The sequence below is a fragment of the Manacus candei genome, unplaced genomic scaffold (assembly GCF_025592945.1).
Source record: "Manacus candei isolate 608988 ecotype Guabito, Panama unplaced genomic scaffold, ASM2559294v1 h1tg000017l, whole genome shotgun sequence".
Lineage (NCBI taxonomy): Eukaryota > Metazoa > Chordata > Aves > Passeriformes > Pipridae > Manacus > Manacus candei.
Window position 1 is genome coordinate 5,912,901 of NW_026138065.1, and position 16,126 is coordinate 5,929,026.

The following is a 16,126-nucleotide window of genomic DNA, read 5'->3' on the forward strand; positions in this document are numbered from 1 at the left end:
ATGCTTCAAGTAGTATAACAACGTTACAGATTATATGGTAGCATTAACAAAGAAAAACTATTATTTCTGTAATCTTGGTTTATAATAGACAGGAAGGTATTCTACTTTCAATGCAGTTTTTTTTTGAAAAGTGGTATGAAAACTGCTTGAATTCTTTCAGAAATAAATGGCAACTTACCTGACATAAAGACTGCAAAAAGAAACTAAAAACCCTGTATCTAAGAATAAGTATATTTAAACAAATCAGATGAGACCATTACAATTTACCTCGGTTTTCAGGAGCTATCCACACATACAGACTTTGGAATGGGCTTTTTTGGGATTGAAAAAAAGCTCACCTCAGAAATATTTGTGCAAAAGTACATTTGCAAAGACTTATGCCAAAAGTGTTTGTGTAGCCATTCAGATAATACTTACGTGCCTTCTCTGCAGATAGCAAACATTAAAAATAGAGAGTAAGACGAAGGCAGCATTATTAGTGTTCAGTTATACACACTGAATTGCAAATAAATAAAGAATTTAAACCAGTACAAACTTGCAAAGAACTTGTCATCTGCATTAGGACTGAAAAATTAACTCACAATTAGAATATCCTCAGCTTTTAGAAAACAAGAATGACACCTATTCAGTCTAAATACTTCATATTCCCCTCTTTGGTGGTTTCTGTAGCTTCCACATTTGTCACTTGAAGGTATGTAACACAAGGTAGTTAAACGAGCCAATGACTCCCCATGTCTTGGGAAGACACTAGAGTCCATTATACCAATATAAATTAAAAAAGAAAATCAATCTCTGCATCAACATCCATGTATGTTTTCAGAGCCCACTATTCCAAGGAGTCAACCACAAAAGTTACTTTTACTGTTCTTGTCTTGTTACAACATTTGGCCAGTTTTTATGTGGAGATTCATGATGGAGCTTCTTCTCAGCCAGAGCCTTCAGGTGAGAACAGTGAGTCCCCCAAAGTGAGCATAGCAAAAAAACAGACAAAACCAAACAGCAACAAGAAAAATAACCAAACAAAACCCACCACCTTTCTATTTCTAATTGCTTGCACAAAAGTACAAAGCTAATACAGAACCCAGAACTCAAACCCACTGCATGGAAAAATCAAAAAAAAAAAAATAGATTTTGTACCTATCATCTCACAGTGCAGGTCTTCTCCTCTGATTTGGTTATCCAACCCAAAAGCTTTCACAGGCTGAGATGAACCATCATGTTTTTATCTCCAGAATCCTAAAGAGCTTCTATCTTTTTATCTACTACTACAAGCAAGTTTTCTCCTCATTTCAGGAATCTTCCAGACTACAGTTTCCTTTAGTTTCCTTCAAGCTTCCCAGTTCCTCTCCTCTGCTTGCCCCACCTCCAACCCTAAAAGTTTCTTCAGGCCTCAAGGCTCAGCTGCTTTCAAAAATTACTCATCTCTCCCTTCCTGTAAAGCACAGCAGCACCCAAGACAATATAAGAGAACCTTCTTTCTGCTGCCAAGCCTTCCTTTTTTTTCTTTTTTTTTTAACAAAAAGAAAGAAAACAACACAATGCATAGTAAACATGCAATAAATACAATTAAACAAAGCTCTCAGTTACAGTATCATGCTCAATAGTTAGAAGTATACACATATGTATTACATATTAATTACATAACATGTAATTAAAGTTAATTAAGAAGAGCTAGAACAAGCTACTGTAAAAGCAATATAACTCACAGAAGAGAGGCCAGTACCAGCGGTTCTGTTGTCTTCAGATTACATCATCATGATGTCTCTAATTAGACTTGCAACTATTATCTACAATGGTATTTTGGGAAGGTATTTCCTTCATGATGGTAATAATCAAACACCCATCAGTAATTGGTTCCTCATCAAGCTACTCTACTAGAGTCAGAAATTCCATGCTAAGAGCCTGAACAAAGTAGCCAGATATGCTATCAAAAATTAATAATGTCCAGAAATAAACTGAAAACATCTGATGCCAAACAGAATCACGAAGTGAATAAACAAAGCAACAAGCATTCACGAAGGTTCTTATAAACTATTTTTCATCTTCCAAATACTGGAGAAACATGCATTTAAAAAAACCCAAAACACAAGCAGCTGTTAGGGAGATACTTTTATCAAAAGAGAAATCATAGAAAGCAACAGCTCAAAAACAATAACCGCATTAGTTGGAACAGGAAAGGATCTTACAGCCTTTCAAAAATACCACACTCCTCACCTCCCTTATTTAAGCAATGTATTAAAAAAACCCAAAACAACACAAACACAACATACGCATACAGTGGAAACCTGGGAGCTAAAACACATAAACATTTCAAATGTTTCATGTGTGCCTTAGGTATTCTGGCCTGTAAATCAGAAAGTATTACTATAGGGTTACTCCTATAATAAACAGGCATTTCTAACATCTGCTGCAAATTTCTTACTAGTTTAGAGAAAATCCTATTTACTACCTGCACAAACTAACTTGAAAAGATGCACTCTCAGTTGTCTGTTTCTGAACAACAAAAATAAATGTGCAATCACTTGAAAAAACAGATTCCATAAGACTGAGAAACGGGTTTTTTTCATTCCCTTTAAGGCACAGTGGTACAGTTGCTTGTATTCCTCTGCACCGAAAAAATCGGAGCTCTCATTCAATCAAAAGGAGAGAGTTTGTAAAAGAACACACTGTTGGCAGACACTACAAAGTCACACTGGTGATGAAAACTTTTGTTGCTCTTCATGTAATCACTGCGTTTTAAATTACTAGATCTATAGACCACATTTCCAAGGCTGTTGGCCAACTCCAACTGTCACACAACTCAGACACTTCCATCTTCCTTGTAAATTCAGGGTTTTCAGAAGTGCATATTCAGGATTTAGGAGTTTAAATCAATAAAGAACTTCAGAAAGTATTTCCTTGCCAGTATAAAAATCATGTATAAACCTTGTAAGAGAAGAGTATTTTTGCAAATCCTACATATATTTCACTCACCATGTTTTCCCACACAAGGTGCACTGCAGAAGGTGGCATGCAATACCAAAACAGGGCTGTGGATTTTTTAGAGAAGTTCAAGGGGAGAAGCCAGCAGGGTGGGGACAAGGGAGTAAAGAAAAATAATTTAAAAATTAAGCATCACAAAAGAGCTGATGAGATGAAATTAATAGGAAAAAAAGGAAAAACCAAAGGCCTTGGTTTGGGTAGGTAAACCCAACCTCAGAGAAAGAAAAAGGGAGACAATTGTGCAATACAGTATATTTTAAAAAATGGATATGAACAACATTTATTTAAAGCCAAACAGAATGCCTGGAACAGCCCCAGCACAGACACAGAACAGAAGAACAAAGTGCACACACTTAAGAAGAAGTATTTTTTAAAAATTGAAATTTCCAGCAGACCAAGGTTTCAGCTGTCATATGGTTGCAGAAACAAATGGATTGAGGCTGATGAGCATTAAGACCATATACACACAGCCAGAGAATGCTGTCTCACACATTCCAGTTTTCTGCAGCAGGAGTTTGATGCAACTAAGCCATGACAAAAAGGCTTAGAGAGAACAATACTGCAGAAAACAGGCTAAAATAACACAGAAAGGGTTAGGTGCCTGCCACAAGCCCAATAGGGAATTGAAAGAAAAGCCTGCAGGGACAGCAGCTCACATCAACAAAGGAAATCACCTTGTTCAAAAGGGTAACATTTTCCAAAATACATAAGAGTTTTGTTTCATGACAGACACAAAGGAATTGTTGTCACTATTCAGAAAATAAATCATTGTAAAACATTGTAAAATCGTGAAACAGCAGGTTTATTGATATATTATGATGCTCACAATATCCCAAATAAGCACCAATCAATCTTCAACATCACAGATTTGGTATAAGTCACAACACAAATCACAAACAAATCACCCAAAACATAGTTTCGAATTGCAAATAATTTCAAAATGGTTTGCCTTTCATTTATTGGTATTCTTTTTGTTTGCTTGTTTTAAGTAATTCATTTTCAAGTTATCTTCCCTCAGAACTATCCCATCACCTACAGTAACCAGGGTGGGTGTCTGTATAATCTTTATTTATGTAACATGACTTACTCAAAAGATGCATCTTCTCAGGAATCTAAAAATCACAGTCCCAATATAGAGACAGCATTGAATATACTTCATCCCATACTGTTTTAAGCAGCACTAATGCACAGGGCTGCATGCATGACCCCAAACTATTTTTTATCTAGTTAATAGCAAAAGTCATCTGTTCACAAAATATACTGGTTTTCCATGAAAAGATACATAGAGAAACTGCACAGTTAAGCAAACACTTCAAACCATGACTGAAGCCACATCTATATGATGTGAATAGGCTACTATCCACCAGAATTCAGCATTATGAATCCTCTTGAAAATTCAGGGAAAATACTTTTCCATAAGGCACCCAAGACCACAAAAGTAAGTGGATAGCTGCCTTCCATATTACAATTTACAGGACTAAACACACTGCCGCAGGCCATAGGACATTTCTTTAACAAGCAGGAAGAAGTTATGGAACATACAGATTTAGGGGAAGAAAGGAAACAGTGTGTTCACTACCTCTGGCAACCCATTGGCTTGAAACCTTTGAAACACTTTATTCCAGAAGGTAACAGGAATGGGCAGCACAGGATTACAATTGCAAATCAACTTCTGTTTAGGAAGACAGAAATCACCACCGATCCTACCGCATAGGCTCTGACTTACTCCATTCCACTCATGTTCACAACCTAACTTTGCTGGTTATTTTATCACTGCCCATGAAGAGACAAAGCAGGTCAAATTCTGTCAGCAGCAGCCAAAGCCACAGAAAAGATGCTGTTTCAGAATTTCTATATGACCCCTAATCACTTTGTTTCTTCTTAGTGTTTCTAGATGCCAGTGATCCTCCTCAGCAAACAACTATGGGAGAATAGCAGAACTTGATACAAGTCTCCACCAGTTATACAAATAGACATTCTTCTCTTTGCTCACCTAATTAATTTGTCACAGACGCAAAAATGTTTTTTGGAGGTTTCATTCTTTGGGGTTTGTTTTATTTTGGTTTTTTTTCCCAATTATTATCATTGAAGTAGGTGCACATTTCCACTTAAATGAGCACAAAGCATGAAAGAAGATGATACCTGCTCTCACTAAACTGAGATCAAATTCCAGTTTAGGTTTCATTTACTTTGTAGCATGATGGGCATTCTTTTTCACTTCCTGATGAGGAACAGAAGTATTCTGATGGGGAGCAAAGAAATAATTTCACAGGTAGCTTTGTTCTGCCGAGTTTTCTTTAGGTATACATTCTTGGCAGATAATTGCAGTTTCAAATGCATCCTGCATCTGACTGACTTCCTTCTGTATTCTCCATTCTTAAACAACCTTAAGGTGGACTTAAATGGTGAGCAACTATATCTGTATAATTTTTTTCATGTTCACATAGGCATTACAGTTTCTTACATCCCATCTGTTATATTAGGATGCTTTCTGTCCTTTTGATAGCCTGTCAAGGATTCTCCCCTGTGCTAACTGCAAAGTTTTCTCAAATAATGTATCCAGCAACTAGCCTGATGATCCAGAGACTTAAAGCTCAAGAAAAGGTGAGGAGTCCAAGACAGATTTTTCCTCCAACTGCTTAGCATGATATATTGAACTTGCTTTTTAGCTTCAAATCCATGACAGCAGAGCTGATCAACAGTCTCCTCTCAGGGAGCTTAAATCCATAGTAATGAAGTCAATGGACCGTGGTTTTGGAACAAGATCAAACAAAAGTGCACAAGTTGCATAGTGTTCAAATCACTGTCACCTTTAACACCATTCCCAGAAGTAAGTAAACAGCCTCAGCTGAGGTGATGCCTGAAGTTTATTCAGCACATAATTTCCCTTATCAAAAAACTCCTGCCTAGAAAGGATTAGTCATGGAATTTAATGGACAGCAGCACAATTTCTGTAACATGAAAAGCAGTAGTGAGACATGCCATGTTTACTGTGGCTGGAAGTGCTGAAGACGTTATTAACTTTTACACATTCCCACGTTTCAAAATAAATATAAATCTACTCACTATGGCAGGGTTTTTACAGCATATACTAACTTTAAGAAAAGAAAGTTAGAGTTCAACCTCAAGCAAATATGCCTTTATTACAGTAACAATAGGATCAAGAAATTTAAGCTGGTCACAATCACTGTCTCAGAACTGCTCCACATTTGGTTCTGCTCCAAACAGTTCAAAATGCCTTGGGGAAATCCAGCCTATTTTATGTATCAGAATGGTAGGAATTATCTGAATCCCTATTTGTTTTATTAGCAGCAATTCTCATTTACATTAGCTTTTTTATTCCATTAAACATTTAATTACAATTAAACTTTAAATAGAGAAATACAAATAGCAACAAAAAAATTAAAAGAGAATAGCTAGTATTTATGAGTTGCAACAACTTCGTCAACTATAAAAAAAGCCCTGATTATGCTGACATCATGCAGTCAAAAAAGAAGCTTACTAAGTTTTCTTAAAATCTTGATTTTAAGGTGAGAAATTAATAAAATGCACAACTTTATTCACCTAAAATAATGCACATACAGAAGAGGGTTTTCGGGTTGGGTAAAAGTGGGGAAAAAAAAAAAAAAAATCGGTAAATTTGTCTTCGTCTTCAGAAAGTAATCCAATGTAGTATTGCTAAAAATATCACTCTGATATTTATCTGTCCAGGGCTAGATGCTATCTATGCAGTCACAATCACAGTGCATTGATCAAAACAAAAGAATACAAGTCCCTGTAAAAATACTCAAATCCTACATCATATTTGGAAAGCCTTTATATCAAAGAATTTGGAAGAGAAAATCCTAAAAAAAACCAAAAACAAACAAAAACCAACCAACCGAACAAACAAAAACCTCAAACCAAACAAAACAAACAAAAACAAAACCAAGAAAACCACAATCAAACAAACAAACCAACCAAAACAAAAACTCCTAAACCAAAAAAAAAAAACCCCACCAAAATAGGTTTTTATGTACAAGCATTCAGAAAAAAAAAAATCCTCTAGGAATAATTTTCCAATCTAATAAAAATTGTTTTCTGATTAAATCAATTCACTGGTATCAATGTATTCTTCATTTCCTCTCTTCCACCTCCTGAACTTCTGAGGTTGTCCTAACTCCCTGCACATATTTCTTTAGTTGAGTGGCCCCTCTGCAGACCAAGGCACAGTATACAGTCAGGCAACTTCAAGAAGCCCAGCACTTAAGTCACTTTGAGGGAAGAGTAGGTTAACTGGCTTCCTTTATAACACTAATGACCAGTGAATCTGTGAGTGCCTCAGTTCTCAATAAATAGATCAACTGCATCCCCACAGGGTAAGATACCTACTTATACATTCAGCTCACTGTTCCCACCGGGGCATACATGTCTCAAGCAGGCAGCAGCACAGGTTCTGGATTTGGCTGATTAGGGAATACGGATCCCAGCATGCACGTATTGCCTAAGAGAAATATCCTAAGGCAATCTATTTTAGTTCCCAAGAACTGTGAAGGACGAGTTGCAAGCAACTTGATTGTCCACTCAGACTACACAATCTTACAGACACTAAAGTAGTGTCACTGCATGGACAAATTATTGCTACACTTTTTCACTCTAACAATTGTCATCTAGTAATGCAAAAATTCAACATAAAGCATCCACATCTCATTTTAAGAACCTTCTTTCAGATGAAATATAACAGAGGAGATATTCATTGTAAGAGAATATATGGACCTTCCAAGACATTAAGAGGGTGCCTATTTTCTTTCTTCTCAGTAATGAAACTGTGAAAAAGGCATGGGAATCAGATCTGAAATAATGTTACAAAAAAAGCAAAGCAAGAGCTGGGCAGTTATAAACCCATCTCTTGTCCCTCAAGAAAACATTCTATCAGGGAAGACAGATTCAGGGAGTCTATTACCAGCACTGGACTCTCTTTTCAGGAACTATTAAGAGTGTACGATTTCCCATCCTGAACAACAATAATGTGAGGTTTATTAATCATTGGCATGACTTGGCCTGTTGTATCCAACTTTTAATAGTCTGGTAAAGTTATTTTCACTTCAGTATTTTAGCATTCCTGGTCATAGAATGGAAGAAGGCCTAAGCTAAACACACAATCTGTCACAGTGACTAGCTTCTTTGGGCATCCTCTCCAGACAGTGAATTGATTGCATTTGTGAGGAGTTATTAATTAAGAATAATTTTCCTAGCGTTTTAAGTACTCCTACTACCCTTAAGAGTGCTACTGTCAATGGTCAGCTACAGGACCAAAGCAATGAAAACCGCAAAGAATTTGGTTGTGTAACAGCCAAGGAGATTAGGTTGCAAGTTTCTGCAGCTCCTATTTCAAAATCCTTAAACGAGGATGGTCAACACTGATATAAAGAAAGAATGACCAGAGTAAAAAAAGTAATTTGGATTTTCCCTAATGCTGATAGCATTAGGAGAAGCAAAGCAGTGAAAAGCACCTTTCCTATACCTACACTGAAGTCAACATCTGGAACAAACACAGACTAAGATTTAGATCTTTTCTTCAGAAACTAGAAGACCTCATTTCTAAAAAGACTTGAATGGGTTGAATTAAATTTATACATTTATATATAAATTAATTTTAAGTACAACTTTGAAACTTGAAGATATTTTGTTTTCCTGTGCAACAACATAAAGTCAGACACTATAAATTAAGCTTGTTACAGTGAATATGCCCCTCAAATATTTTAAATTTAGCTTTAGAAATTTGGATGTTCAAAGTGACTAATATTGAAATCATCAGAACTGACGTGTTAGATTAATGCAACGTTTAAAGTTTTTCTCATATGTCAGAGAAAGAAGAGGTGCTTCTAGGACTAGTGTCCTCTGTTTACATGGCTAGGTTTTGGGGGGGTGAAGGGGCAGTGCAGAAGTGGCCTCTGTGAGACCAGCAGCTGCCCCCATGTTGGACACAACCAGTTCCAGCTGGCTCCATGACAGACCTGCTGCTTGCCAAAGCTGGGCCCACCAAGAGCACTGGTTGGTGCCTCTGTTGGTAACACGTATAAGGATAAAAACCACTGCACAACAGTTACATGAGACAAGCAAGAAAAATGTATGAGAAATAGCCCTGCCAACAGCAAGGTCAGGAAAGGAGAGTGGGAAGTAGGGGTTCCAGGTGCCAGACCAGAGATTCCTCTGCTGCCCATGAAGACAGCAGATCCCCTGCAGCCCATGGAGGACCATACCGGAGCAGATATCCACGCTGCAGCTCGTGCCAGAGCAGGGCAGAAGCTGTAGCCTGTGGAGAGCCCACAAAGGAGCAGACTCCAGCAGGAAGCGCAGCCCATGGGGGACCCATTCCTGGAGCATAACCCATGGAGAGGACCCTTGCTGGTACAGTTTTTGAAGAGTTGCAGCTAGTGTGAAAGACCCACATTAGAACAGTTTGACAGGGACTACATCCCATGAGAGGGATCCCACACCACAACAGGGAACAGTGTGAGGAAGAAGGAGTGGCAGAGACAAAGTGAACAGGCCCCATTCCCAAATACCCTGTGCCACTCAAAGGATTGAGGGGAAGGAGGCTGAAGATACAGGAACAAAGACTGAAGCCAAGCCTGGAAAGATAGGAGGAGGAGAGAAGGTGGTTTCAGTCTTGTCCTTGTCTCTTATTACCCTATATTTAATTGACAACAGATAAAATTAATTTTCCCCAAGCTTAGCTCAGTCCTAAAAGGAGTGACTGAGGTCACTTGACTTGTTCAGCTTGAAGAAAGGGAGGCTGAGGGGAAATCCCATCACAGCCTACAACTTCCTCCTGAGCTGAAGTGGTAGGGTAGGTACTGACCTCTCTGTGATCAGTAACAGGATCTGAGGGAATAACACAAAGCTGTATCAGGGAGGTTTAGGTTGGATATCAGAAAAAGCTTCTTCACCCAGAGGGTGTTTGGGCACTGGAACAGGCTCCCCAGGAAAGTGGTCACAGCACCAACCCTGACAGAGTTCAAGAAGCATTTGGAAAACACTCTCAGGCACATGGTGTGATTCTTGGGGCTATCCTGAGCAGGGCCAGGAGTTGGCCTTTAATGATCCCTGTGTGTTGCTTCCAACTCAGGATATTCTATGATTCTATGAACTCATTTCATTCAAAAAAAGCCAGGTGTTTGCATTTATTTCAAGACTAGGGCTGCTTTGGAAATGTGGGTAATGTTTTTTTGAATTCTGATTTATATCCTTTCATCATTCTTCCTTAAGTTGAAGCTGTTGGCTCTCTCCAGCAACTGATTTGGCTTGACTGAGTTCTACTCCTGTTACTTGCTTTACAGCAAGCTATGTCCCTCGTCTTTGCTGAGGTGTTGCAGGTTATAGCCATACACATGGCATCTTCTGCATCCTTCTGATGACTACAAATCTGTCTTCTGACTTTTAACATTTGTGTTAGTTTTAATGCAAAAGCAGAAATGCACTTTTAAACTGTCCAGCAATATTTTTGTTAACAATTTCCAGTATCATAAGAAAAAAAGAGAAAAATAAAAGCTACCTAAGAGACCTACTAGTTTTTGGATAGTAAAAATGAACTGGCAAAATTGGATTTGGGATTTCGACTTTATAAAGGTATTATGACAGGTGAATTAAAGTTATATTTTATTTCTGATTTGGTCATGCAGCTCTGAGAAGTATCCTGGCCTTGTCAGGCAGCATGGTAAAACATCTCAGGCCTAACATTTGCACGTTAGACATCTGCCTCTGCTGCCAGTGCCAATGCCCTCCCTGTACCTCACAGCCATTTTTCTGTCTGGGTAGCAATGCTGCCAAAGGGATGGCAGTGTGCTGAGCAACTGCATAACCTCAACTGGTCAAGTAACAGCAAGAGTACTTAGAATCTGAAAATCCCAACGTTGCCCTTGCTACTGATCAGAACTTCAGTAAAAGACTAGAGATGATGCAACAATTATCAATAATTTCTCCTAATTATGATTCTACTAAAGATAACAGACTGAGGATAGCCAGGAAATAAAACTGTCCTGATACCCAATCTCCCCAAAAGTTACAGTCTTGAAGCAGTTTCTTAAAAGACAATTTTTAAAATCTTTTAACATAATTAAGTAAACAATTAAATTTACAAGTTATTAGAGAAAGACCACCACTACGTTTTTGAGAAGGAAGACCTGTATTTGTCATAAAAACAAATATATGTTTGAAGCATATCTGTTGCAGCTTAAAAAGAAATCTGTTCAGCTTTTGTTTTAAGCTTTGATTATTTAAAATTAAGTTCTCTAGAATTCTTTGCTCAGGTACCAGGAAAGCAGGAAAGCTACTTGTCATTACTGAAGGATGCAGAGACATGATGGAGAGCTGCTGTAAATTAAACCAGACATAGGTAACTCGCATCAGCTAAAGGCTATTAGGTTAGCTACTTTTTCTCCCCCTCCACCTCTTCCTCTTAAAGAATTCACATTTCATTAAAAAAGGCAACACCAGGTAAAGAGAAACAAACAAACAAAAACAGTATGCCAAGGAAAATTTAAGACAGTTTTCACTCCAACACTTCAAACACCAGGCTAATAACTTCACAAAGAAGCACAAGGAACTAGCTGAAGCAGATACACAGAATCTAAACAATTTCAACTCTTCAGGGATTTCAGCCAAAGGTTTGCAACATTGCTGTGGTCATATCTGCAGTGTCGGCATTCCTCACATCTCTAGTAATTCCTCCATTAATTTTATGGATCTTCAACATATTTGGCCACAGCACACATGTACACTGAGGCATCACTTCAGCAAAAACTCCTCATTGGACCTTTAAACATATTACGGCAGATTCATTTAATCTTAAATACAGCATCTGAGTTTACAGAAGAACAGGGGTGAGTTGTGTTCAGATCTTGTATAGTAAAAGCTGTGTTGCTGCCATTTGGAAAAAGAGAATCCCACAAAAAAACACTAGCCAATGAGGAGACACACTCTATTAAGATCCATTTGAAGAACAATTAATTAGCAAGACACCAGCAGTATGTTCCAGATTTTGACTTCCTCTATGGTCAGTCAATAATTAAATACTGAACTATTTTAAAGAAACTCTATCATATTTGTGCATATGAAGTTATTCTGTGCTTTTAGAAGAGACAGAGCAGTTGAATTTTGAACCTCTTTACTACACTCTTCAAACTGAGATCTATTTAACAAAAAAAACAGACCAAAAACCACAACACCAAACCTCATAATTTTGTTACAGTTTTGAAATCTAGAAACAAATTTTCTATATTTGAGATCCTTTTTACATAAACTATTTGATACAAATTGGCTTCAGAAGATGTTTTTTAATCCCTCAAACTATATATGGATTAATAAGTGTTGCACATGAATAAGTCATGCTATTCATTTTAACAAAAGTCAATATAAAATACCTACTGTGGTCTACAGGGACTTGCTGTAAATAAGAAACAAAATATATTGGTCCAATTTTATACCTATTACAACTGAAATCAATTTAAGAAATCATTTCAACTAAGCAAAACCCAACCCCCTCTACAATGCTGAAAGAGTACATGAGACTTCAAAATTTGTTCATGAATATCTTGACTTGCATTCACTATATACCCTTCTTCTGCCTATATCTGTCACTGCATAGCATCAAGTCTATGATGACATACTTTTAAAATCAGTGCCTCCATGAATGCTCACTCCTTGTATTTTGATTTTATTTGTAGGTATCAAGTAACATTATTATCTCATAGACAGCTGTAATGACATGTCATTCACATCCTCCATTCACCTCATGAAGTTTGCATATTTTCATATCCAATATTGGCCATAAGCTATCATATGTCAGTGACTATACCATTCAACCATCCAAAATGATGCACCTCAAAGTAATCTGTTTTGGAGTGGAAGAGTGGAGTGTAGGAAATAACTTCTTTAGCAAGAGAATACTCATAACCCTCAAATATTTACCTGAAAATAGAAAATAACAACCTTGCTCCAAAACTGTATAAGCAAAAGAGAACTTATAAATAAATAGGTATTTTATTTACATTCATGCAGTAGCCTGTCTCTTATAACACTCATGAGTAATGCAGCTACCTTAAGCCATAAAACCAAAGTATTTTCACATATCTGCTGTTGACATATCAATGTACTGCAGGGTGTTCACAATAAATGTAAATGAAATAAATACTTCACGGCAAGCAAGAAATACCAATGTTTCAGTTTTTTTCTTTACATTGTTTGAGTAGGCTGTGGGAATAAAAATAAGTAGTTCAAATGAGAGGGAAATCCTCAGAAGACCATGTATTCATACCACATTGACTACAGAGAAAGCTTTTCACACAAATGCTGCAGGGTTATTGAAGATTACAATTGTGACAAAATCCTGTCTAAACAAAAATAATAATAAAAAACCCCACCACAACAACAAAAACCAGCAACCAAACCACACACAAAATAAAGGTTTTGCACTTTCAATCTTCAAACAAGTTAATGCTTATTTTCCTTGTCCACGCTAATATTGTATGATTTAAAATACAGGTGTCTGAACATGCTACCAGAACAGTAGGTAGCTATCAAACTGTTGACAGATTATTTCCTCCCCTCAATTAATGCTCATTAATTTGATCGTAGATATCAACATGCAAGCACATCTACCAAAAACCTGTTACAAAAGCCACAGCTCAGATTTTGGTGCTTTCTATGTTTTAGCTGTACTGAGATAAGACACTGACCTTTCTTTTTGATTCACAATGGGAGAATACTCCGCTTACAAGCTTACTACTGTGAAGCCTTGTTGTCAGTGTGAAGAATCACAAAAACATGTGTTAGAAGGCAGATAGGACTCAATACCTTTCTCAACATTCGAAATGTGATATTTCCAACAGATAATCAGTTCTTTTCAATTCCCTGGAAGTATAAACAACTCCAGTTGAAGATTTCACTAAGAGGAATAAAATACTCTGCAGGTTAGGGGGAAGGGAGGGTAATAGTCCATGAATTAGTTGGTAAAGGACCTTTTTCCAGGTTGTATCTTTAAAGGACTCTACTATGCCATCTAGGATTTTCATGTAATAAAGGCAATTTATCCTTGTAACCAGACCATTCCTATTCAAAGAAACTTCAGGTGGCTGTACCACAAGAAATATTTTTCTATGCATCTTGAAGTCAATGTGACTGTGATTGCAAATTATTCACTAATGTAAAGAATAGCAGACTGTTGCATTATGCAAGCCCATCCACACTCTTTTGCATCCCTGTAAATGCAGCTCCTTTCCTGTCTTGATTGTACTGTACACTGTAACAATGGGTTTCACCTAATAAGCTATTCAGGAAACTCTTACACTGCATGCAGGTCATCTCAACCCATTTCCTTGCTGTTACAAGTAACATAGAAAATGCTTTCAAACATCACCTGAGACAGGAACACTTAGAAGCACCTTAAATTCTCATAAAATATTCACTAGAGCTATCCACAGTATCAGTTCTATTGTGGTATCAAACATACTTAGTTAAGTCATGTACTACTGCTGCAGGAAGAGACGTCTTGAAGGAAATCTCTACACCATATAAATTGAGTATGTTCAAAGTCCCATGCATGAAGAAGAAAAAGAAGGAGGGGTAGGGGAGGGAAATCACAGCTAAAATTAAAAAAAAAAAAAAAAAAAAAAAAGGCAAAAGCTATTTTATTTTAGCTATTATAGAACTACACTATAATCACTGTGAGATAAATGCTCTAACCTCCACCTGCACCATCCCAATCTTTCTCCTCCCACATCAGTGCTGAATTTGCTGGAACAGAAGAATGAATTAGCTAAGAATGTTAAAAAATATTTCCAGTTAGAAAAAGACTTGCATGTACTGACATCCCATTTACATTGTATTTGACCAGTATGGGACCTCTGAGTACCTCCTTTCTCTATCACTTGGGAAATGCCATGCCCAATTACTGGAGCAACGCTTTTCTTCTGGAGCCCCAGCTGGTAGAAAGATAGCCTAAGGGAGTACCTAGACAGAAGTCTAGAAAGAAACAAAAAAGGGGGAAGGGACAAAAGAAGCTGGCTTACGTGCTCCAGTTTGTCTTTCCTCCTCAGCCAGACACTGGCACTGTAGTCCTGCTGCTTGACAGTGCTGTAGAAGTTCGCACCTACTCTGGTGAGGCTTGGAGAAGGCTCCCTGGGTCTGCTCTTCAGCCTCACCTGCTCGAAGCCCTCATGGGGGGATGAGGAGAGCCAGTCATGCCTGACTTCCATCTTGACATGACAAGGCAAAGTCCAAGGAAAAAAATCGAGAAATTAAGAGGCACTAGACAAAGATGGTCCAAAAAGGAACAGGATGAGGGAAGAAGAAAAAAGAAGGAAAGCAAAAAAACCCCAAAACCTAAAAATGGTAAGAGAAGGGGGAGACAAGGAGAAATAACAAGATAGGAGGAGTGGAGGGAGAAGAAAAGGCTGTAGGTAGGAGAGAAAAGCGGACTAGGAGAGATGAAAGGGCACTCGGGAAAGAAGGCGCTCCAAGATGCCGCTGCTTGTTGCCCTCACCGCCAGCAAGCTGCAGTCCAGGACCGACGCAGCGGGAAGCGGCTGCGTGCGGCTGTACCCGGGACGGCGGCGAGGGGCGGCGCGGCCCCAGCAGCCGAGGCCGGGCGGGGCCGCCGCCTCCAGCCCGCCTGCAGGTTGGCGCAGTGGAGGGGCCGCCGCCCGCCCGGGGAAGAGCCCGGCTCCTCCCCCGCCTCCCCCTCCCCGCAGCCACCTTCGGAGAAGCGGCGAGCGGTACGGGAGAGCCGCTTCCTTTGGAGAGGAGCCGCTGCCTCCGTGCCCGCCCCCAGGGGACAGGACACCTCCCGCTCCCGTGGGGAAGTTCACTCAAACCCTCTTACCCCGTCCCGGCGGGCACCGACCCGCCCGCTCCCCGCCGCGGGGCCGGGCAGCCGGCTGCCACTCCCTCTCCTGGAAGCCTTTGTCCAACCTCCCCTGCTCAGAGGGTACCAGGGCCGCCCCCCGCTGCCCTGCCCGGGCCGGGGAGGGAATGCGCCCCTCTTCCCCGCCTGGGCTCCGCCGCGGCGAGTGGGAGATGCGGGTCTGCGGATGCTGGAGACACCGCGCCGTCCTCTCCCGCGGCACTTCTCCATCACCGTGTCCCCTCCCTCCCTCCCTGGGCA

The 16,126-nt window shown here is 39.1% G+C and overlaps 1 protein-coding gene across 1 annotated transcript in view; it reads right to left on the reverse strand.

The window, feature by feature from the left end:
- Positions 1-15,560, reverse strand: part of PLD5 (phospholipase D family member 5) — a 171,665-nt gene extending 156,105 nt beyond the window's left edge. The window contains exon 1 of the mRNA XM_051783815.1: positions 15,033-15,560. Coding sequence (XP_051639775.1) covers positions 15,033-15,218 — 186 coding nt within the window. The 5' untranslated portion in view covers positions 15,219-15,560. The remainder of the gene's footprint in view (positions 1-15,032) is intronic.
- Between the last annotated feature and the right edge of the window lie 566 nt (positions 15,561-16,126).